The following is a 25,231-nucleotide window of genomic DNA, read 5'->3' as shown; positions in this document are numbered from 1 at the left end:
TAGGATAGTACACCAGGGGTGCAATATGGTAGTTTATTATATACCCATGTAAACTTAGGATAGTAATACAGGGGTGCAATATGGTAGTTTATTATATACCCATGTAAACTTAGGATAGTAATACAGGGTGCAATATGGTAGTTTATTATATACCCATGTAAACTTAGGATAGTAATACAGGGGTGCAATATGGTAGTTTATTATATACCCATGTAAACTTAGGATAGTAATACAGGGGTGCAATATGGTAGTTTATTATATACCCATGTAAACTTAGGATAGTAATACAGGGGTGCAATATGGTAGTTTATTATATACCCATGTAAACTTAGGATAGCAATACAGGGGTGTAATATGGTAGTTTATTATATACCCATGTAAACTTAGGATAGTAATACAGTGGTGCAATATGGTAGTTTATTATATACCCATGTAAACTTAGGATAGTAATACAGGGGTGCAATATGGTAGTTTATTATATACCAATGTAAACTTAGGATAGTAATACAGGGGTGCAATATGGTAGTTTATTATATACCCATGTAAACTTAGGATAGTAATACAGGGTGCAATATGGTAGTTTATTATATACCCATGTAAACTTAGGATAGTAATACAGGGGTGCAATATGGTAGTTTATTATATACCCATGTAAACTTAGGATAGTAATACAGGGGTGCAATATGGTAGTTTGTTATATACCCATGTAAACTTAGGATAGTAATACAGGGGTACAATATGGTAGTTTATTATATACCCATGTAAACTTAGGATAGTAATACAGGGGTACAATATGGTAGTTTATTATATACCCATGTAAACTTAGGATAGTAATACAGGGGTGTAATATGGTAGTTTATTATATACCCATGTAAACTTAGGATAGTAATACAGGGGTGCAATATGGTAGTTTATTATATACCCATGTAAACTTAGGATAGTAATACAGGGGTGCAATATGGTAGTTTATTATATACCCATGTAAACTTAGGATAGTAATACAGGGGTGCAAACGGATGGCATGGTCAAATTCCGTATTGCACCCCAGATTCCGTATTGAACCCCTGCCGGTTGTTTTATTAAGTAACAGATTCATGCAAGATAAGAGGGTATATAGTAAACATAGAACGTTATACTAGTGCATTTGGATGTGTTGTATTGAAGAAGAAGATGTCATGGGAGCAGAGAAACAAACTCGTTATTCGAACTCGTTTCTCTGCTCCCATGACATCTTCTTGTTCAATACAACACATCCAAATGCACTAGTATGATGTTCTATATATATAGTTCTAATATGGGTTTCCTATAGATTGCTGAACTCCTGTAAACCACAACGTTTAAGTAGTTATACATACTGATTCCAGATACAAGTTATTTCATATCTAGCAGTATGATCAAGGAAAATGTATGAAACACATTCATTGCTCAAACGCTTTCCTCTCATCAATAGTTTGGGTGACAAACAGAATATGACAGTTTACCATACATTTTTAGGAACAGGGTTATGTTTTCATTAAATTCATGTAACTTGTATGTGCAGCACATCTATCTAGATTACTGGTCATGCATTATACATGTGTGAGTGTGGTTCTAGAAATATCCAGGCCCCGTTATTAATGATAAACCAATTAACCAGAAAATACATACAGTTACCCAGTATTGAGAGAGCAACCAATCAGTACTAAGGAAATATGAGGCAATATGGATTATCAGTCCTTAGGGAAATAATTGTGGAGGTTGCGAGCCTTGGAAACACTTTCACCTATATCTGTGGCCTGTGGGATACTTTTCAATATAATTATTAGCATAATTACATAAAACTGCAAGAGCAATTTCAGATCAAACACCTATGTAATTCAATTCAATAATACAAAAACTACACAGAATATTATGACAGATTTGGGATACTTTTCAATACAATTATAGTTTAATTACATAAAACTGCAAGAGCAATGTAACATATGTAATATTTGGGATTACACTTTCTTTATAAAGTACATATTCTAGTACTTTTGTTGGGTTGAGTCCCATCTGGGATTCGAACCCACACCCTCAGAATCACCTAATCGACAGCACACAAAGTCAGACGCCTAGAATGCTCAGCCACCTTGGCTTCCACAAAAATGAAAGTCGGACAACTGGTAGTCTAGACTGCGGACTTTGCGTACCCCTCTGATAAGTGTTAATTGGTACGGCTCCCACGTCCGAAAGCTATGACAATACACAATGCCATTTAGCAATTAGGTGCCTGACTCTGAGGGTGTGGGTTCGAATCCCAGATGGGACTCAACCCAACGAAAGTACTAGAATGTGTACTTTACAAAGAAAGTGTTATCCCAAATATAACATATGTTACATTTGACCACTTGCTAAATGGCATTGTGTATTTTCATGCAAGAGCAATGATTTCAGATCTACACCTGGCTATGAAATTTTAATTCAAAAATACAAAAAACTACACATAATATTATGATGGTGCTATTACTCACCATTGCTAACCAGTTTGAGATGAATCATGAACAAAACATCAACCATCTGACTCTGAACATCATACTGAACACATGTATATAATCTGATTCTCTGGCCAGCATGAACAGGTTTCGCGTTAATGTGGTTACATGTGGAATTGTACCACCATGGCTGATGAAACTGCTAGTGTTCTGACAGCTGGGAGTGATGAAAGCCAGACACAAGGAACAGATTGTCTACAATTTCAACCATTTGGGCCATGTTCATCCATCAAACATAGATGTGCAGAGGTACCAAGATTAAAACAGTATGTTTAATTGGAAACACTTTCAGAATCGTCATCGTATTCTGGATTATCACCTGCAGCAGCCATTAGAGTTAATAAACTCATTGATGCTAACATCAGCACAGCCACATTTATTCATTACAGGGTGGTGGGGTAGCCTAGTGGTTAGTGTGTTTAATTACCATGCATGCGACCAAGGTTCTATTCCCAACATGGGTACTGACTGACTGACTGAGTTTGGTTTTACGGCGCTTTTAGCAATATTCCAGCAACATCACGGCAGGGGACACCAGAAATGGGTTTCACACATTGTACCCATGTGGGGATTCAAACCTGGGTCTTCGGCGTGACGAGCCAACGCTTTAACCACTAGGCTACCCCACCGCCCTTCAACAGGGGTACACTGTCACCAACAAGTCTGGGATGACAAAGGATATCATAATCATCATCAGCCACAGAATTACCAACATCACCAATGCCAACATTATAATTATTATCATACAATTCATATTGTAAACCAAAAGTCACTGTGTTCTTTAATCTGATTGGTTGAAAAATGTGATCAAATGGTATTTGATTCCCGGAAATTCTCTGCGTATTAATACATACAAACATGTCATTAAAATCATATTGTGACGTAAAGTCCGAATGACGTCACAAATGAGCAGTTCCAGATGCTACCATGGGAGACAGCCGAAACGTCCAGCTGATGACATTTCACTGCTGTACCCGTACTCGATGTCAATGAGTGCAGGCACAAAAAACGTGTGTGGACCTTTTGGTTTACTTTTGTGTTTACAATGTCGATAAACATCATGTGTTGGCGAATTTCCGGGTGTTAATGAGTATTTGAAGCATGGGAATATTTCATTTGAAACCTCTGGCTGACTCCGTCGGTTCCAAATGAATTCCTGTGCTTCAAATACTCAATAACACCCGAAATTCGCCAACACATGATGTTTATCTCCTAATTCTGTTTGTTTGTAGCCTACAGAGCTCCAGATAAGATTTAACTCATGTGGGTACTGTACCCACTGTATTTTTTGGGAGTGGGTATTATGAATGTTGAGTGGGTATTTCATTTTCCATTACCCACTGCTTTCAAATATGTGCGTATTTCTGTCATTTTACTCACCTAAGTATTATGTCATTGAGTAAGTTTACTAAGCAGGTATGTTCTGCATTATGTCATACCTAATCAAAACCAACTTAAATATAATGGAAATGATTTCATAAAAAATCACTCATCCTATACTGACAGTAGAACACTTGTCCTATACTAACAGTACAACTTGATAGCAATCGATGTCTTTCTCATTACGCAAGCGATTTTTATAAATATATTCTGTACGCATTTGTTTTAAACTTTTTGCGTATCTAACATTTTAAATGCATAATTGGTACGCAACAATTATTTGTTCAATGCGTAATTGGAAATTTTCTATGCGTATTTTACCCGGATACGCAGCTTATCTGGGCCTCTGGCCTATCAGGTTCTTGTAGCCTAATAGTGAATCTGTCTGCCCGAATGGTTAAGAGAATATGACCAAGATTCTACTCCAAAAGTGGGATCACTGTCACCGCCAAGTTAACTCTTATGGCAAACATAGGGAGTAAACACACACCATAAATGATAAATTGTTATTGTGGGTGGTGGTGGTGGTGATGATGATGATGATGATGATGATGATGATGATGATGATGATGATGATAATGATGTTTGATTATCTGTTGTTTAATGCCAAATATTCAAGTTAAACGAAGGTAGACTATAAACCATCACGTCTGGACCAGACAATCTAGTGATTGACATTCTGAGCACTGATCAACGCAATTGAGATACGATGACAAACAAGTCATCCTGACCACCTGATCCCTTTGGTTGCCTTAATGATAAGCATGGGTTGCTGAAGACCAATTGTAACCCGCATCTTCATGGGTCTGATGATGGCTACCTATTGGCCATGTTAGAAATCATCAGACATCTTTGAACAGAAAGTGTCACCAAGATACCCTTGGAAAAAACAAAACAAAATGTCAGCTTTGCAGACCTTGGGATTTCAAAGGTGATTTTGTAAATGTTAACATTTATGATATATGTCTGACAGACAACATACTGATCAACAACATGTAATCTCAATCAAACCTTTCATTCAAATAGGAGAAGAATTCCAACAACACACATAAGACACACTGCACAATTCATCTTGGTTCAGTTTCATAACTCAGGTTACACTCACAACCTGACACTGTAATTAACTTCATAATCACTGCTGGCATCCACAACAATAACAGCAGCATGATAAGCATGCTTCAGGCAAACACTATTATTCATCATTATGATGACAAGCTTCCAGGTAGATATTACCTAGAGCAACAAGCAAGCAACCATGCATGGAAATGCCACCATCGCTAATAACACTCCTTATCTGCCCAGTCGTAATTATTACAATGGTAACAAGTTTAGTGTCACAGCTTATGATGCATGAGCTGTAATTTAAGGCAGATATATGTACAGATGGGTTATTTGCTTGGTCCTCGATACATGTCAACATGAAACCTTGAGCTCAAGGTCTTTCTGGATTATCATGTAACTAAGTAATCAATCTTCCTACCAAGGTTGTACAGGCACGTGTTTTGAATGTGAAAGAAAAAACTTTCTCAGCTAAACTCTCCGATTGCATGCAAACGAGTGTACGTGTCTTAAAGTACACCTGTCATATTATCAATTATTTAAAGGTTTGTTTGTAGATGCAACTGACACACTCAGAAATATTCCAGTTATATAAAGGGCGGTGGGGTAGTCTTGTGGTTAAAGCGTTGGCTTTCACGCTTAAGAACTGGGTTTCATTCCCCACATGGGTACAATGTGTGAAGCCCATTTCTGGTGTCCCCAGCCATGATGTGGCTGGAATATTGTTAAAAGCGGGCATAAAACCCATCCTCGATAATCTCCAGGGTATACATTACAATCACTCTCCACTGTAGAAAGTGCTGAGGACCTCAACACTTTCTACAGCTGCTTTGATTGTCACGACTTTACCAATGAGAGAGCTCAAGTTAGTGAAGCCGTACAGGAAAGTGAAAGTCGTATCCATATATCAGAAGCTGACGTCATTCAAAGCTTCTCCAGAATTAACATCAGAAAAGCAAAAGGACCTGACAACCTTGACGGCATTGTGTTGAAGGAGTGCAGACTGTGTACAGTTTTCACTAGATTGTTTCAATTCTCAGTGAATACACACGTTATTCCTTCGGTCTGGAAAACAAATTGTACCAGTTCCTACACAACAACCTAAAGAACTCAACGACTACAGGCCAGTTGCTCTCACATCTATAGCAATGAAGTCGTTGGAACGCATCTTGTTGAGACATCTCCGTCAGGAAGTTGCCAACATACTGGACCCGCTTCAGTTCGCCTACAGGTCAAGGAGAGGAGTTGTTGATGCCACACTGTCACTCCTTGATAATGTCTATAAACATCTAGAGACACCTAAGTCATACATCAGGATCCTCTTCGTTGACTTTTCCTCTGCGTTCAACACTATCCAGCCACACATCATGATACAGAAACTGTTAGACATGGGCGTTAACTCATACCTCATCAAGTGGATCGAAAACTTTCTTGTGGACAGACAGCAGTACGTGAAAGTTAACGGGGCTGTATCGAGTAAACGGACCACCAACACTGGTGCACCACAAGGCTGTGTAATATCTCCTGTTCTTTTCACCCTCTACACTAATGATTGTGCAAGCTCGAATTCAACCTGTTCAACTGTAAAGTTCGCAGATGATGCAGCAATTGTCGGCAATCTGAACGACACTGATTCTGAAGAACTGTATAAAGAGGACATTAATCATTTTACGACTTGGTGTGCAGAAAACCACTTACTCTTAAATGTCACAAAAACAAAGGAACTGATAATTGACTTTTGGAGTAAACCCACAGAAATGCTTCCAGTCATAATCAACGGTGAATGTGTTGAGACAGTGTCGGAGAATAAGTATCTGGGAACCTTCAATGACTTTAAGTTGAACTGGAATCTTAACACTGAAGCCCTATACAAAAAGTGTCAACAACGTCTTCATCTCATGAGTAAACTGAGATCTTTTAATGTTAACCCATCTGTGATGTGATCTTTTTATGTAGCATTTATTCAGAGTATTTTAACATTTTCCTTCCATTGTTGGTATGGGTCTCTCTCAGTTCATCTCAAATATAAAATAGACAAAACTGTTAACACTGCAAGTAAAATCGCTGGAGTCAGATTTGAATGTTTATCATCAATATATGAGCGGCAAATCGTGAATCAAGCTGTCAAAATCATATCTGACCGTACTCACTACTTACATTCGGAATACAACCTCCTCCCTTCAGGCCGCCGCTAAAAAGTACCAATTGTGAAAACTAAGAGAGCCTGTACACCCTTTATTCCAAGTACCATATCTCTCTTAAACAACTGTGAAGATACCTAAATCAAAGAACTTATGTAAATATGTTTGGTATCTCTCTAATGTGTCAGTAGATCTGCTGATGTAACTCTGCTGTGAGTGAGTGAGTGAGTGAGTGAGTACATGCGTGCGTGCGTGAGTGAGTGAGTGAGTTTGGTTTTATGCTGCTTTTAGCACTATTCCAGCAATATCGCGGTGGGGGACATCATAAATGGGCTTCACACTTGTAGCCATGTGGGGATTTGAACCCGGGTCTTTGGTCTGACGAGTGAATGCTTTAACTACTAGGCTACCCCACTGATTCTGATAGAGCAAAAGGTGTTTAATGAAGCAGACAGCAATATTACATCTACAGCAAAGTTTCACCAAAATTCATCAAAAATGGAGTGAGTATGTGAGTTTAGTTTCAGGCCGCTTTTAGCAATATTCCAGCAATATCACAGCACCAGAAATGATCTTTACACATTGTGCCCATGTGGGGAATCGAACCCAAATCTTTGGCATGATCAGCGAATGCCTAGGCTACCCCACAGTCCCCATCAAAAATGGACCAGACAAACAAGTGATTAAAACCATGAACAAGGATCTGCACCATCTGGCTATCAGCAGCATCTGGGTATCACCAGCATCATACCTTTCTTATTATTCCTGAGGTGACTAACGGGATCAGGTGGTTAGACTCGCTGACTAGATTGACACATGTCATAGTATTGGTTGTGTAGATTGATGCTCATGCTGTTGATCACTGGAAATGTCTGGTCCAGACTTGATTATTTACAGACCACCGCCATAGAGCTAAAATATTACTGAGTGCGGCGTTAAACTAACACACCAACCAACATATTATTCCTCAACTTCCAGAACGCTAATCAAACAGCGAAGTACCAGTGTATCCATGGCTATTGAAACCCGGGGATCCATAGCATATGGACCAAACAAAACCATTGGTTCCACAAGTATCTCATACTTAAGAACAAAAAAGAATTCACTCTTTTCTGGGACATACTCTGTACAATTTCCAAAATCATTTTACAACCTACTGACTGACTGACTGAGTTTGGTTTTACGCCGCTTTTAGCAATATTCCAGCAACGTCATGGCAGGGGACACCAGAAATGGGCTTCACACATTGTGCCCATGTGGGGATTCGAACCCGGGTCTTCGGCGTGACGAGCCAACGCTTTAACCATTAGGCTACTCCACCGCCCCCTTTTACAACCTACATTAATAAAGGATTGAAATACCCTGTTTCATACATGTCTCTGAAAATTGATTGTGATGAAAACCAGGACAGCTATTAATACAAATGATCCAACCACAAAATCTCCCTGAGTTCTTCAAGGGCAGTTCACACTGCAATCATTCAATATTAACCTCAGGTCAATATGTATCTAATTACTGTAATTGTGGAACAGCCAAGACTGGCCATTGCGCGTGGTTCTGCACACCTTATAATCCATTGTCATACGTCAGGCCTCTGCGTCATGAGTTTGTGTGGTTTTAATAGCAAAACCTTTCATGCCTGATGGATGAGATTTAGATAGGGACTGACAATTAATGTGTGTAAACCACACAGTACAAGAGTGAACGAGTGTGTGGACAGGTGTGTCTGTAAGACAGATCTGAATTTTAGGCCGATTTTTACAATTTTCAAGCAATGTCATGGTGAGGGACAACAGAAATCAGCTAGCCACATATTGCCCATTTGTAGAATCGAACCCGTCTCTCCAGCATATGAGTGGACACTTCAACCACTAGGCTACCTAAGTTAAACTGCCCTTTATGGACAAGAAAGATTGCCGCCATAAACCCCTTCTCTATTTATTCGGTGATCTGCAAATATGGTTCCATCAAACATTCATGCTACATATGGATGACATCTATCAATAATTAACGTACACAGATGTACTAAGAATGTAAGGTAAATATAAAAACTCTCCCCTTCACATTATAAACTATATAATGTAATGCGAACCTAATGATTACATTCGCATTGCCTACAAGATCTGTGTAAGCTCCATGTTGTAGTTTCCTGGGGCTATACCATTAGGTGTATTGACTGGTTTGTAGATGGGATAGGACCAGACCACCACCTCTTTAATAATTAATCCCCCAAACTCAAGCTGTCAATACAACTGTCTGTCACCAGTCCAGTGCAGTGTCTGGTTTGGACAGTTCTTCTCGATATATCATTAATTGTTAAGGGTCATCAAATCATAGAGCATATATGGAATATATATATTGGTAAATGTACAGGCCCTGTTGTATTATCTTAAAGTGGTATGATAGATGCCTAGTGTTAATGAGATGACTTATGTATTGAAATGTTGTCATGAAGGTATCAGCATATGTACTGAAATATTGAAATGAAAGAAACAAGCATATGTACAGAACCATTGCCACAAAGGTACTAGCATAAGAACTGAACTATTGCAACAAAGGTACTTTACAGCTAACACTTTGCTATTTAGGATCACAAAAATTCGCAATTTTACTTAAACATAGATTAGTAATTTGAAATTGTATCCATTTAAAACTGGATAAATAATGATGTGGTAACACATCTTTAAGAAAACAGCTACTTTAAGCTAAACGTAGGCACTTGATACATGAGTAACTATAAAAATGGTTTTCTTGGCACCAATCAACCATTTTGCAAATCATGGCACATGTCATTGACAAGTACACAACAGCTGTCAGTAGCAGGTATGGGATCCACAAGATGAAATGATATACTGAAATGTAGGATCCATGCTTACAATAGGCTTAGATATTTAAAGTTTTCTGTTGAATCAATGATTTGATCCTTAGCAAAGTGTGAATAGTATAGTATATGAACTGAATGACTGCAACAAATCTACTACCATATGTACTGAACTATTGCAACAAATGTACTAGTATTGGGACTGAAATATTGCCTTAAAGGTAGTATTTATATACTGAGATATGAAATATATCAATTAAAGATGATATCTATGTGAAATCTCTCTTCATATGGACTGATTTGCTTACTTCTTATAAACAAGAAATTTTGGAATTAAAACCCAATATCTTTGGCTTGGCTTGGTTTACAGATCATTATGTGAAAAATGCCATGGTTATTTGAAAAAATGCATGAGTTACTTCCCTTTGAGCCTCTATGATACGGCCTGTTTCAAACTTGTGGCTGCCATATAGCAGGAATATTGCTGAGTGTGACGTAAAACTATACTCCCTCACTCACTCACTTGTTATCATCATTGGTATGTCAGCACCATATTGGTTATGCCCCTTTCATACTTCTCATCACTGGTATGTCAGCACCATGGCTCAAAGTTCGTGTATGCATCAAAGTGTCACTTGTCTAAGGCCTGCAACACTTCTGACCATCTTTCCACATTAAGAAGATGTAAAAAGTTCTGAGGCCACATCTGAAAATCTCTTCAGGACAAAAATATCCATTGAATGCCCAACTACTAGTCATCCCTCATGTCATTAGGGGCTGTGGTGGTTATAATGTTTATTTCTTTAATAGGATACGGCCAACATGAAATATACATTTTACATACTTTCAAAAAGCGCATTCCCAACATGTGCCTCCCACCACCCAACCCCTTTACAAAGACCTTTCGTGACAAAACAGCACTAAAAAGAAGATAAACATTCATGGGTAATTCAGATTATAGTTTTGCTTTACCTGAAATATATGCTAAACAAATTTGGCTAAGTTGAAGGTTAATACTTCAACTTTGGTTTGTAAAAGATTCATAAACTTCATCATGTTTGGAGACTTGTATACGTCCAGAGGTAAGTAGCGACGTCTAAATGTCAAATACTTAGGACAAACCATGATAACATGATATTCATCCTCTATGTCACTTTTGCAAAAAGGACGTAATCGGTTTTCTAAAGCTAATTTTGGTCGAGCCCATCTTCCTTTCTCTCTTCATCCTCCTGCATGTTAGGCACGTTTTAGGAGTAATAATGCCTCAGAAAATTTGTGAATACTAAAAATATTTCGAAGATTTGGCGGAGCCAAGTGGAAGGCAGCCTGCTGGACTCACGCATGATCACTCATGACACTGAAGGCCTGGGTTTGATTCCCTAAACAGGTGCATCATGTGAATCCCATTTGGGGCCTCCCCTGCCCTGATCAAATTGCTAAAAATGATGTAAAACCATGTTCACTTGATAGAGAATTCTGCCTCAGGCACAAATAAGTGAATCAGAATCTGAAATAACTGAATGTACAAACTTCTAAGGTGTGTCTCTGATATTTATAGTATGTCTTTCAATATGGCCCTGCCCTATCCCCTAATTTAGCCATTCTTCAGCCTTCATTTCCCCTGTTTTGCCTTAATGTCCCTGGCAGAAAGATACACACAGACCTATCACGTCCCATTGTCAGAGGGCGAACTAACATTACCTCCCTCTTTTCCAAACCACAACTCACGTTAAAATTAATCAAAATACTTTTGCCCTGACCTTTAACCCTAATCAGGGCCTAATTCGTAAACCCCAACCCCAGACTTCTGATCGCACATATAACACCCATTGATCTCATCTGCTCCTGTGAGAACGGAGAATTTCGGCTAAATCTGGACCATGAAGATCCTGAACTTTGATCAATATTGCCAATACAAATCACTTGAGCCAAATATTGTGCCAAGTTGGCAAAATTACATTGGGGAGGATGGGATTGGAGCTGTTAAAATTCTGGATTGAGATGGAACACTTTGTGTCTGAGAGGCCTGGATGTAACACACACACACCGAAATTACACGTCTTGTTTAAAAATAGGGTGATGTTATGTCAGGAGTTCGGAACATATTTGAGGTTTGATTCAATCTCCAGCCCTGAGTGGGTTTGTCAAGTACACTTCGAATGTAAAAGGTTGTTTGGCTAGCCTGTGTTTGACAGAAATGGTAAAATCTGCCTGTTTCAATAATAAGCTCCTTCCTTATTTGAAACATGTTTTCAGTCAGTGTAATCAGATGTTAGTTCTCTCTGTGTATCACATGTATCCATGAAAACATCAAACAAGACCCGATTAATTGTAAACTGTTCCATCTTTAAGCACTTAGTACCATGTGAAAATTATTTAATTTTTTTCCCCACAGATCCGGATGTACAAATAGCTGCAGAAGTATCTCACTTTTTCAAAAGTATTTTGTGTTACAACAGTAAAGCTGTACCCAGTGCTAGGAAAAGGCAACAAATGGATCAGAATACTGACATGGCTGATGCTTGTCATTGTCTTTGTGCAGATCGATGCTCATGATGTCATTTACAGAGAGGGGGTGGTGGGGTAGCCTAGTGGTTAAAGCGTTCGCTCATCACGCTGAAGACCCGGGTTCGATTCCCCACATGGGTACAGTGTGTGAAGCCCATCCCCCGGCCGTGATGTTGCTGGAATATTGCTAAAAGCGGCGTTAAACTAAACTCACTCACTCACTCACTCATTTACAGGATTGTCTAATGCAGATTGTATCATATATAGACTACAGATGGAATATTGCTGAGTTATGATTGAAACAGCAAACAAAACACAATATTCTCATACAGGTCTCATTCTCTACCCTAGCATCATTTTTCAACCAATTCAACTGATGGTATATTAGAGAATACCCAACCTCACCCATGCCATCCCAAACAAGTGTAGAAGTGAGCACAGCTCACATACCCCTGCTTCCCACTTTGGGACATGGAAATGACTGATATTGATATATATAATGTGACAAGGATCAGCAGCTCACAAGACTTTCTCCTTGACTCTACTAAACTTTATATACATGTTAGATAATAGTTTTGCCATGTACTGATTACAGTAATCTTTTTGTGTTTTTCGTGGAAACCTGACATACAATTGAACTTGACTGTGTCATGTTGCACACAATGAAGTGGACGTAGATGAAGATTGTTATTTTTTAGCACATGGCATATCTGTGGGTCATGATTCACATGTGTATTAAGTTTGGTGAACCTAGCATGCATAGTTTCGATGATATGCTGTGGCCAGGTAACCATCAAACACATTTTGCACTAAGTCATGTTTCCATGGAAACAGCAAAAAAACAACAAAATTCTGAAAAAAAATAAAATAGCAAAAGGCACATCAATGGGTAATGATTAACATGTGTGTGAAGTTTGGTGAACCTAGCATGTAAACTTTAAGAGATATGCTCCGGACAAAACCATCAAACACTTTTGGCACTAAGTCGTGTTTCCAAGGAAACAGCAAAAAAACAACAAAATTCTGAAAAAAAATTGACATAGAAAAAGGCACATCAATGGGTAATGATTAACATGTGTGTGAAGTTTGGTGAACCTAGCATGTAAACTTTAAGAGATTACTCCGGACAAAACCATCAAACACTTTTGGCACTAAGTCGTGTTTCCAAGGAAACAGCAAAAAAACAACAAAATTCTGAAAATACTTTAAAATAGCAAAAGGCACATCAATGGGTAATGATTAACATGTGTGTGAAGTTTGGTGAACCTAGCATGTAAACTTTAAGAGATATGCTCCGGACAAAACCATCAAACACATTTGGCACTAAGTCGTGTTTCCATGGAAACAGCAAAAAAAAAACAAAATTCTGAAAAAAAATTAAAATAGCAAAAGGCACATCAATGGGTAATGATTAACATGTGTGTGAAGTTTGGTGAACCTAGCATGTAAACTTTAAGAGATATGCTCCGGACAAAACCATCAAACACATTTGGCACTAAGTCGTGTTTCCATGGAAACAGCAAAAAACAACAAAATTCTGAAATACTTTAAAATAGCAAAAGGCACATCAATGGGTAATGATTAACATGTGTGTGAAGTTTGGTGAACCTAGCATGTAAACTTTAAGAGATATGCTCCGGACAAAACCATCAAACACATTTGGCACTAAGTCGTGTTTCCATGGAAACAGCAAAAAAACAAAATTCTGCAAAACTTTAAAATAGCAAAAGGCACATCAATGGGTAATGATTAACATGTGTGTGAAGTTTGGTGAACCTAGCATGTAAACTTTAAGAGATATGCTCCGGACAAAACCATCAAACACATTTGGCACTAAGTCGTGTTTCCATGGAAACAGCAAAAAAACAAAATTCTGCAAAAACTTTAAAATAGCAAAAGGCACATCAATGGGTAATGATTAACATGTGTGTGAAGTTTGGTGAACCTAGCATGTAAACTTTAAGATATGCTCGGACAAAACCATCAAACACATTTGGCACTAAGTCGTGTTTCCATGGAAACAGCAAAAAACAAAATTCTGCAAATACTTTAAAATAGCAAAAGGCACATCAATGGGTAATGATTAACGTGTGTGAAGTTTGGTGAACCTAGCATGTAAACTTTAAGAGATATGCTCCGGACAAAACCATCAAACACATTTGGCACTAAGTCGTGTTTCCATGGAAACAGCAAAAAACAAAAGTCTGCAAATACTTTAAAATAGCAAAAGGCACATCAATGGGTAATGATTAACGTGTGTGAAGTTTGGTGAACCTAGCATGTAAACTTTAAGAGATATGCTCCGGACAAAACCATCAAACACATTTGGCACTAAGTCGTGTTTCCATGGAAACAGCAAAAAAACAAAATTCTGCAAATACTTTAAAATAGCAAAAGGCACATCAATGGGTAATGATTAACATGTGTGTGAAGTTTGGTGAACCTAGCATGTAAACTTTAAGAGATATGCTCCGGACAAAACCATCAAACACATTTGGCACTAAGTCGTGTTTCCATGGAAACAGCAAAAACAAAAGTCTGCAAATACTTTAAAATAGCAAAAGGCACATCAATGGGTAATGATTAACGTGTGTGAAGTTTGGTGAACCTAGCATGTAAACTTTAAAAGATATGCTCCGGACAAAGCCATCAAACACATTTGGCACTAAGTCGTGTTTCCATGGAAACAGCAAAAAACAAAATTCTGCAAATACTTTAAAATAGCAAAAGGCACATCAATGGGTAATGATTAACATGTGTGTGAAGTTTGGTGAACCTAGCATGTAAACTTTAAGAGATATGCTCCGGACAAAACCATCAAACACATTTGGCACTAAGTCGTGTTTCCATGGAAACAGCAAAAACACAAAGTCTGCAAATACTTTAAAATAGCAAAAGGCACATCAATGGGTAATGATTAACATGTGTGAAGTTTGGTGAACCTAGCATGTAAACTTTAAGAGATATGCTCCGGACAAAACCATCAAACACATTTGGCACTAAGTCGTGTTTCCATGGAAACAGCAAAAACAAAATTCTGCAAATACTTTAAAATAGCAAAAGGCACATCAATGGGTAATGATTAACATGTGTGTGAAGTTTGGTGAACCTAGCATGTAAACTTTAAGAGATATGCTCCGGACAAAACCATCAAACACATTTGGCACTAAGTCGTGTTTCCATGGAAACAGCAAAAACAACAAAATTCTGAAAAAACTTTAAAATAGCAAAAGGCACATCAATGGGTAATGATTAACATGTGTGTGAAGTTTGGTGAACCTAGCATGTAAACTTTAAGAGATACTAGTATGCTCCGGACAAAACCATCAAACACTTTTGGCACTAAGTCGTGTTTCCATGGAAACAGCAAAAAAAAACAAAATTCTGAAAATACTTTAAAATAGCAAAAGGCACATCAATGGGTAATGATTAACATGTGTGTGAAGTTTGGTCAACCTAGCATGTAAACTTTAAGAGATATGCTCCGGACAAAACCATCAAACACTTTTGGCACTAAGTCATGTTTCCATGGAAACAGCAAAAAAACAACAAAATTCTGAAAAAACTTTAAAATAGCAAAAGGCACATCAATGGGTAATGATTAACATGTGTGTGAAGTTTGGTGAACCTAGCATGTAAACTTTAAGAGATATGCTCCGGACAAAACCATCAAACACTTTTGGCACTAAGTCGTGTTTCCATGGAAACAGCAATAAAACAAAATTCTGAAAAAAAATTAAAATAGCTAAAGGCACATCAATGGGCTATGATTAACATGTGTGTGAAGTTTGGTGAACCTAGCATGTAAACTTTAAGAGATATGCTACGGACAAAGTTTCGGGACGGAAGGATGGGCGGACGGACGGACAGAATGAACGCCATATACCCCCATTACTTCGTAGCGGGGGTATAATAAAGAACAAAGATAAATATAATATAATTATATAATAACAGTATCTGTCCAATAAAACTGGACTTGCGGCACAGATTAACAAAGACAGAGATGGTGACATTACTAAAGTGGACCTACATTAGTCTTGATAGTTGACATTTAACAATCATAAACGGGGCCTGAAATGAAGGTACTGCCATGGATGTCCCAAGACCAACAATCACAGTTCAAGGGCTACAAACTGGTTAACTTATACTAATGCCTGTTTGCAGTCTTTGCAAACGTGAAATAGAATCTGCTTGTATTCTGCTAACTCAAATGTAATGAATCATCAGCTGCAGATCCAGTATTTTGGAGAAGGGGGGATGCACATAAATCATTATGTCCAAATTTTAGGGAGAAATGCTCTTCAGGGAAAGTATTTTCAGGGGAGAGGCAGGGGTGTGCACCCTCCTTTGGATCCGCCCCTGATCATATTAATAGACCAGTCAGCCCTTATCCTAATTGCTCAGAGATATGTCTCACTTTGTGAGTAAGCTGGGTTTTAAGGTGATTTTAGCAATATTCCAGCAATGTTATGAGAGGAGAACCAGTACATGAGCTTGATACATTACTCTATTACTTCAGTGATTGATATTATGAGCACGGGTCAATATTGTCAGGGTACAATGTGCACGATCGACCAAGCCAATAAGCATGACTGTCTGCTCTAGTATGTCACGTCCAGTTGGTCTTTGTGACAAATACTTTAACCCTTAAGCTGCCTGACCATATACAACATGGCAGTACCACATGGAAAACTATATGGTAATAACTTGCATTCAATATACATGCACGTTAAAGCTCTTTAATGGACAAGAATGATTGAGTTTAGTTTTACATTGCACTCAGCTATAGTCTGTAAATAATCGAGTGAGGATCAGACAATCCAGTGATCAACAACATGAGCATCAATCTATGCAATCGGGATACAACATGTGTCAACCAAGTCAGCGAGCCTGACCACACAATCCTGTTAGTCGCCTTTTTACAAGCATGGGTTACTGAAGATCAATTCTAACCAGGATCTTCACGGGTACCAAGTCATTGAGCTGACCTCTTGCACCATTATGTCACCACCAGTTGGTCTTTGTAACAAATGCTTAACCCCTAGCTAACCCATCATATACAACACGACAGTATCACATGGAAAACAATACAATAATAACTTGCATTTAATATACGTGAGAGTTAAAGCTCTGATTATCTACAAGATTTATCAAAACACCCCTAGAATTATTGATTATTCTTCAAAAGCAATTAAAGTTTGTAGTCAGAAAAATACTATTTATACACATAGATGAAAACAGCGCCACATTCCTGTGTTGGATAGCAACCTAGGGATATCTGGAAAAGACTGGAGACAGCAGGGTTAAACTTAAGGAGATAATTGTTATCTCCCTTGCTGTTTCCCAACAGTGAGTGAGTGAGTGAGTGAGTGAGTTTAGTTTTATGACGCACTCAGCAATATTCAAGTTATATGGCGGCGGTCTGTAAAAAATCGAGTCTGGACCAGACAATCCAGTGATCAACTGCATGAACATTGATCTGCACAATTGGAAACGAATGACATGTGTCAACAAAGTCAGCGGGCCTGACCACTCGATCCCGTTAGTTGCCTCTTACAACAAGCATGGGTTACTGAAGATCAATATTCTAACCCAGACCTTCACGGGTCGTTTGTCAACAGACCAAGGTCATCCCGACAGGTCCAACAGAAGTTGCTGCTCAAATGAACAATTGCTCTAATGAGTTTTACGTACAAACTCAGATTGTTTGCTGTGGGAATATTTTCCTGTTCGGAAGCAACTTTACTGAACTTGCTCCCTGCTGACCTCAGTCTAGCCCCTTCCTAATTTAAATTAAGACTAAAGACCTATCTATTTCCTCGGTGCAGTGAATGTTCTACTTATTTTGTACATAACTCTGCCATCTTATTGATCATATTTGCGGCTTGAGCGTTCCCCTTTGTGGTGCAGAATTCAGTGCATCAGAAATGTCCACACCATTATTGTTATTATCAGAACAGCTGTTTGAAACATGCATAAAATCCAAATTGAAACTGTTACGTTGCGATTCTGAAGCGAAGACTTCAATTAGTAGATAAAAGGGACAAGGAGCAGAGGTTTTCATGCTTAGTTTTAAATTATTGCTTTAAGCATGGTGCAAGCATACTTAAAGTACAATGTTGAAATATGTCAAAAGAAATCAAGAAATTATATATTTGGATATGGATATCTTGTGTAAATCCCTGTAAACACCACCTCTATAATACACTCTTTTCACAGCTGGGTAGATGGGGATGTCATCGATGATTGTGAAAACATTACTGCTAGGACATTGCATCAGACAACACCTATCAACAAATGTGAAGTGAAATATGCCCACAGATGATATTGTTACTCAGCCTGACACCTTAAACATACACATGAAAACACTATCTCATTCCTTTGCCTCACAACAACCTCGGAATACTGAGACAGACTGTAAAGTGACAATAGTTATCTCCCTTACTGTTTCTCGAAAGACTATCTTTTTGAAACATTCATAAAATCAAAGACTATATTTCTGAGGCAGAATTTCAGGCTTAATTCTCGATGATGTTCATTTGTCAGTGTTTGGAAAAACTGAAAAGTCATATGTCTAACTGTAGACCAAGAAATGTTCTTCAGCATTTATTAAGTTGTACTGAGGCCCTACAGATAGTTAGAAAGTCCAATCAACAGTCTAGACTACCGGGTGTCCGACTTCCATTTTTGTGGCTGAGTGGGTTAAGTGGTTGACTTTGTGTGCTGGGGATTAGGTGCCTGACTCTGAGGGTGTGGTTTCGAATCCTGGATGGGACTCAACACAACAAAAGTACCAAAATCTGTTCTTTACTAAGAAAGTGTAATCCCAAATATGACATATGTTACATTTGATCACTTTCTAAAAGGCATTGTGTAATCATATCTAGTGACAATGCCATTACTGATGAATTTGGAAATCAGACAACAAAAATAGATTCCCACACCTTAAGGAACAGCTAACACTACAATGTACTTTTCATTTGATAGGTTATAGTGGGCTAATTCAAGAGGACAGAATTCATGTACTTGCATTGTGCACTTACTTTTAGTAACCTTAGATGAAGTTCAACATGTTTGTACAGACTTGCGTGTGTATTTTTGATGGTTTCAGAAAACATTTGTTGATTCATCTTTTTAGTTTATTTATTTATGTGTTTATTTATTGAATATATATTTAAATATACATACAATACTTTTGTTCATCTTTAACACTCTTGTACTCTGTCCGATGAAGATCTGGGTTAGAATCGATCTTCAGTAACCCATGCCTGTCGTAAGAGACGACTAACGGGATCGGGTGGTCACGCTTGCTGACTTGGTTGACACATGTCATCATATCCTAATTGCGTACGTCGATGCTCATGCTGTTGATCACTGGATTGTCTGGTCCAGACTCAATTATTTACAGGCTGCCACCATAATGCTGGAATATTTCTGAGTGCGGCATAAAACTGAATGCACTCATTCACTCTTGTACTCTATTACACAGCTTAGTCATGCCTGATGTTAATCTATTTATAAAAAAAACACATTTTTTTGCAGCTAAATGCAAAACTCTGCAGTTTAAATTTTTTAAACTGTAACAAGTCCATAGAAATCAGAAAATATAACAAAACTAGAACGCTTTTTGACTGTCACCACGCCTATAGTTTGGCATGAAATGCATGTGGACCCGGTTTTTTGTAAATATCTCTTCATCCAATGACCCAATCAATCTCAAACTGTGCAAGTGGATGTTTTGTCAGATAACCTAATCACATTGTAAATCACCGATTTTATGCATTTGTATTAAAGAATCTGTCTATGTAATTGTCAACAAAATAAACAGCAGAACGCAGACGACTTGCAGAAGGAGGGAGTCAATGACCTGTAACAGCAGCAGTGTTGGGTCATAAAGGTAAATGCATGTGCAGTTCATGATAGTTACCTGTGCACTGTACAGAGATAGACCGTTTGGATCATTCACATTGACTGCTTCTAGCTGTCATCATGAAAGCTTAGTCAGATGATGCTAAACGTTTAATGAGAAATGTGTTGAATTTTTTTTTTAAAAGAGAGCAAACGTAGCAAACCGATTTATAAGGTGTCGGATTACATGAAACGTACAACTTTTGCTCTTGGCATGAAAAAGAACATCGTGCTAAAAATTGTGACAAATAAACCAACAACCAATAAACAAAACCTTGTACAAAAAGGTAGGCATCCGAAGTTAGATTCTTTTGACATCAGGGTCATCAGAGATGTCATTCGCAGGCTATTTGCTAGAAATGAACACCTCTTCATACCTGTCACGTGCATAGCGCTGACCTACATTGACGAACGTTGACCTTTATGACCCAACACTGCCGCTGTTACAGGTCATTGGCTCCCTCCCTCTGCAAGCCGTCTGCGTTCTGCTGTTTATTTTGTTGACAGTTACATAGACAGATTCTTTAATACACATGCATAAAATCGGTGATTTACAATGTGATTAGGTTGTCTGACAAAACATCCACTTGCACAGTTTGAGATAGATTGGGTCATTGGATGAAGAGATATTTACAAAAAAAAGGGTCCACATGCATTTCATGCCAAACTATAGTAACACTTGTAACAGTTTTGTATATTTACTACATCTCGAACTACACACAATTGTTTTATTCATTTAGTTGGTTGTGTTTGCGTGTTACTTTCTTTTCAACACTGAAATATTTATGCCAGCGAAAGAACCCACAAATGTATATTCACGAAAATAATAAATTTGAGCAATATTTTTCACGACTACATGCATAATCTGTGTCTCTTAAAGACTTAAAACATTACAGCTAGCACAACAGGCAACATATACCAACAAATTTGAAGTGAAGGAAGCAAATGCATAACAGTGTTGCTCTGGGAGGCTGGTTAGACCAGGAACCATTCATGCAACATTGTGTACAGCACTATCACGGAAACTGTAACATAGTGAAACTGACCACATATTTTTTCTGTTTTTCCCACGTCTGTGTGTCCGAGATGGATGCACTTGGGTGTTTGTCTACGAGCCGGTCTGGCAAACTACTCATGATCAGGCATCTGAAATGGAGGAAACACCCATCAAATATGCTCACTGACAAACAATAATGTATTACGCATTTGGCTGAAACCGAGCAATAAAATCAAAGGTGAAAGACTGGGTGGTTAACGATGTAGAAAGCAGGAGTGAAAAATTACCAAACAAACACAGTAATGTGTGTGGAAAACAGAGAAGTGCATATGCTATTTGTCTATTTGGTTACATTCCGGGAGAGCCACATTTTCGAAACAGATAGCATAAATTGATGTGGCTCTCCCGGCAATAGTTACGGTTGCGTGGACATTGAATGTGGCTCTCCTGGCTATGCTGTCAAAACATGCTTAGTGATTCAAACGTGTTACCGTATTTAACAAAACAAGACATGTTTCCTCATAACTTTATTCAGATCACAACAGGTTTTTTTCTATGATTAGCACAATATGATATACTAATAGGTATATTACATATAATAATAATATCATAAAATAATAATAAATCTTAATCTGTAAAACATAATAATAATGATAATGGTTTAGTTTGTTGCCATGTGTGCAAACAGATAAAATCTCGTAAGATCACAAAACATTCTTTTTTACACCCCCTACTGCAGATGAAGGAGGTCGCCCACATGATCCATATACACCATGTCACTCTGATGTTGGCTCAGAAGCTTGGTCTTCAGTGATGCAATACGAGCGTCAATGGTTCTGTCCTGAAGGTGCTGTCCAGAAAGTCCCATGACAGCAACCTCTGTGAGAGACTGCTCACGTTGAAATAGCTTTAATATCTCGTAAATGTTAGGGTGGCACATCTTGACAAGTCTCTTTACCTTATTGTCCCATCCTTTTAGGTTATTGTTAGATTAATCTTAATCTAGGGACAGTCTTTTTCCAGTATTGCGATGTCATTGAACGTGTTCATTTTAAAGTCCTTAAATTAGCTACCGGTCTTAGATATAACACCCCGAACTTTATGGTTTATGGAGAAATTGGAAGACAACCTATTCAGCTCAAAATCTCTAAACGATTAATTATGTATTGGTGCAAATTGAAAGTTTCTCATACAAAAAAAAAAATAGCAGCTTTCATTCTAGATTTATATTATGGATGATGCTCCCTGGTTAAATCATTTGAAACATATATTTTGTAAATGCGGCTGTATTTGTAAACCCCTTTCATTATACTCAGTCCTGGATCATATCAAAATCTGAATCAATCCTGAAAGACCAGTTTTACAATCGTGGACCAGTGAAATGAATAATATTATAAGATTTTTAAAAACTCACCTTCACTCGACAAATACCATTTTGAGTAATAAACTCTGAGTGAAGAAGCTAAACACCACGCGTGTGAGTAGGAAAGATTATTAGTTTCTAGTGAAAACAATATTATACAATGTGATTTAGAATCATAAATAGGGATAGTCTTTTACCGGTATTGCTAAACACCACGCTTGTGAGTAAGAAAGATTATTCGTTTCTTGTGAAAACAATATTATACATGGGGACACTCTTTTACCGGTTACGGTAATCAATTAATTAATTAATCTATTGGAAATGTGGCTTTACCGACTACAGCAGTGTAATTAAAATGTGGCCTTCCCGGCAATAGTCATTTTTTAAATGTGGCTTTCCCGGCCTGTCACCGTCTATTTTGCACACTAAAATACTGTCCAGCAGAAACGTGAGTAGACTGTAGACTGTGTTGAGCATGGATCTACTATGTATTTAGAAAAGAACAATACCATATCATTTGCATAAAAGGTCATACAACTACAGGTATCAGCTGAAGATAAAGTTTTTTTCAACGAGTACAATGTGAAAATAATCTTTATGTACGATGGATGTCACGGACCACACACCTGACATCCAGTCTGTAGGAGATTGGAGTTGTGTCAGAAATGATACCTACTACGCTGTACTTAGGACTCGGTTTGACATGTCACTGTACAGCGTTTGAATGAATGTGAGCGCACATAATACAACTTCGTCAAGTTCAAACATGAAAAAGCTGAGGTGACAAGGGGTTTAATGTCAAATTCAAGATTACTGGATTTTCATTGCATGCATGTGTGTCTGTTTAACTCGTCAGTTTTATACTGCTAGCCCTCTGAAATACCATACTGTGTGTCTGTTTAACTCGTCTGGACAAATGTCAGTTTTATACTGCTAGCCCTCTGAAATACCATACTGTGTGTCTGTTTAACTCGTCTGGACAAATGTCAGTTTTATACTGCTAGCCCTCTGAAATACCATACTGTGTGTCTGTTTAACTCGTCTGGACGAATGTCAGTTTTATACTGCTAGCCCTCTGAAATACCATACTGTGTGTCTGTTTGACTCGTCTGGACGAATGTCAGTTTTATACTGCTAGCCCTCTGAAACACCATACGTGTGTCTGTTTAACTCGTCTGGACGAATGTCAGTTTTATACTGCTACCCCTCTGAAATACCATACTGCAGTTCTACATGGATACCCTACTTAGACACAGCATGCTGACTCTGAGCCGACAATCCTTATTTCATCCCTTATGAGCGCCACCTGTGAAGATCCAGGTTATAGAATTGGTCTTCAGCAAGCCATGCTTGTTTTAAGAGGCGTCTAATGGGATTGGGTGGTCAGGCTCGCTGACTTGGTTAACACATGTCATTGCATCCCAATTGTGCAGATCAATGCTCATGCTGTTGGTCACTGGATTGTCCGGTCCAGACTCGATCATTTTCAGACCTCCGTCATAAAGCTGGAATATTGCAGCGTTAAACAACAACCAACCAACCAACCAACCTTATGACTGACTGACTGAGTTTGGTTTTATGCCGCTTTTAGCAATATTCCGGCAACATCACGGCGGGGGACACCAGAAATGGGCTTCACACATTGTACCAATGTGGGGATTCGAACCCGGGTCTTCGGCGTGACGAGCCAACGCTTTAACCACTAGGCTACCCCACCGCCCCCAAACCAACCTTATGAGCGCCAGTCAGGGTAACAAGAAGTACAGTGTATCATCTTTAAATTTCTTTTGGTATTATTTGCAGCAGGGATGGAACCACCAGCCTTCAGCACTCCAGGCAGATGTACTACCCACTAAACCATGTAGTCAGTCTAAGAAGAATGAGGGCTTCTGCTGTTTATGTATGAGTAAAACGCACTTGCTGTCTGTTAAAGGTCACATGCAACGTAAAACACAACTTTGCAGATTCTGATACCTTTCGGTATGGACTTACCGAAACAAATCATCAAAAATGCAAATTCAACTTATAAAGTTGAAAAATAACGCGATGAAAAACAACGCGCGAAATCGGAGTTCAAACGATTCACTAATTTTCCCCAGACTTTTCGGGGGAAAACTGGTTTCAACAGCTGGGCTGCGCTCATAGCACGTGCGCAGTGAAATAGGTTCGCGCAAGTTGGAAGCGGGCTGTCTGGTGAATACTCGGTGAAGGCTTTGGTGTGAGCTATTTTCCTAATGTTTTGTTGATATCTCACAGGCACGAGCTTTTTATTTGTTATGACAGTAAATAAACTGTTTATATAATTTCATTTGTCTATTTCACCACACTTTCTTCTTACCGAGTCACTTTCTCAGTTCGATACTTAAAAGCAATGTCATTATTTAGCATTGACACAATTTCTAACTGTGATATAGATATGTCGTTGTCACAGACAAGACTCAATGTCTTGTTTTATTGACACCTGTGTGTCTGCCTGCCTGTCTGCTAATGACAGTATTCAATACACAACTGCGATCACTGACCACATGCAATTTGAACTTCAAT

General features: G+C 38.3%; 1 protein-coding gene across 2 annotated transcripts in view; it reads right to left on the bottom strand.

Moving 5' to 3' along the window:
• The window catches only part of LOC124275329 (serine/threonine-protein kinase Sgk1-like), a 123,596-nt gene that overhangs the window by 93,624 nt on the left and 4,741 nt on the right, over nucleotides 1-25,231 (bottom strand). For both annotated transcript variants that reach the window (XM_046710827.1, XM_046710828.1), the window contains exon 2: nucleotides 21,374-21,473. In XM_046710827.1, the coding sequence (XP_046566783.1) occupies nucleotides 21,374-21,463 (90 nt within the window). In that variant the 5' untranslated portion in view covers nucleotides 21,464-21,473. The remainder of the gene's footprint in view (nucleotides 1-21,373; nucleotides 21,474-25,231) is intronic.

The sequence above is a fragment of the Haliotis rubra genome, unplaced genomic scaffold (genome assembly GCF_003918875.1).
Source record: "Haliotis rubra isolate DU_JTF1 unplaced genomic scaffold, ASM391887v1 Scf2, whole genome shotgun sequence".
In the NCBI taxonomy this organism is placed as follows: Eukaryota; Metazoa; Mollusca; class Gastropoda; order Lepetellida; family Haliotidae; genus Haliotis; species Haliotis rubra.
This window is presented reverse-complemented; position numbering and strand designations above follow the sequence as displayed.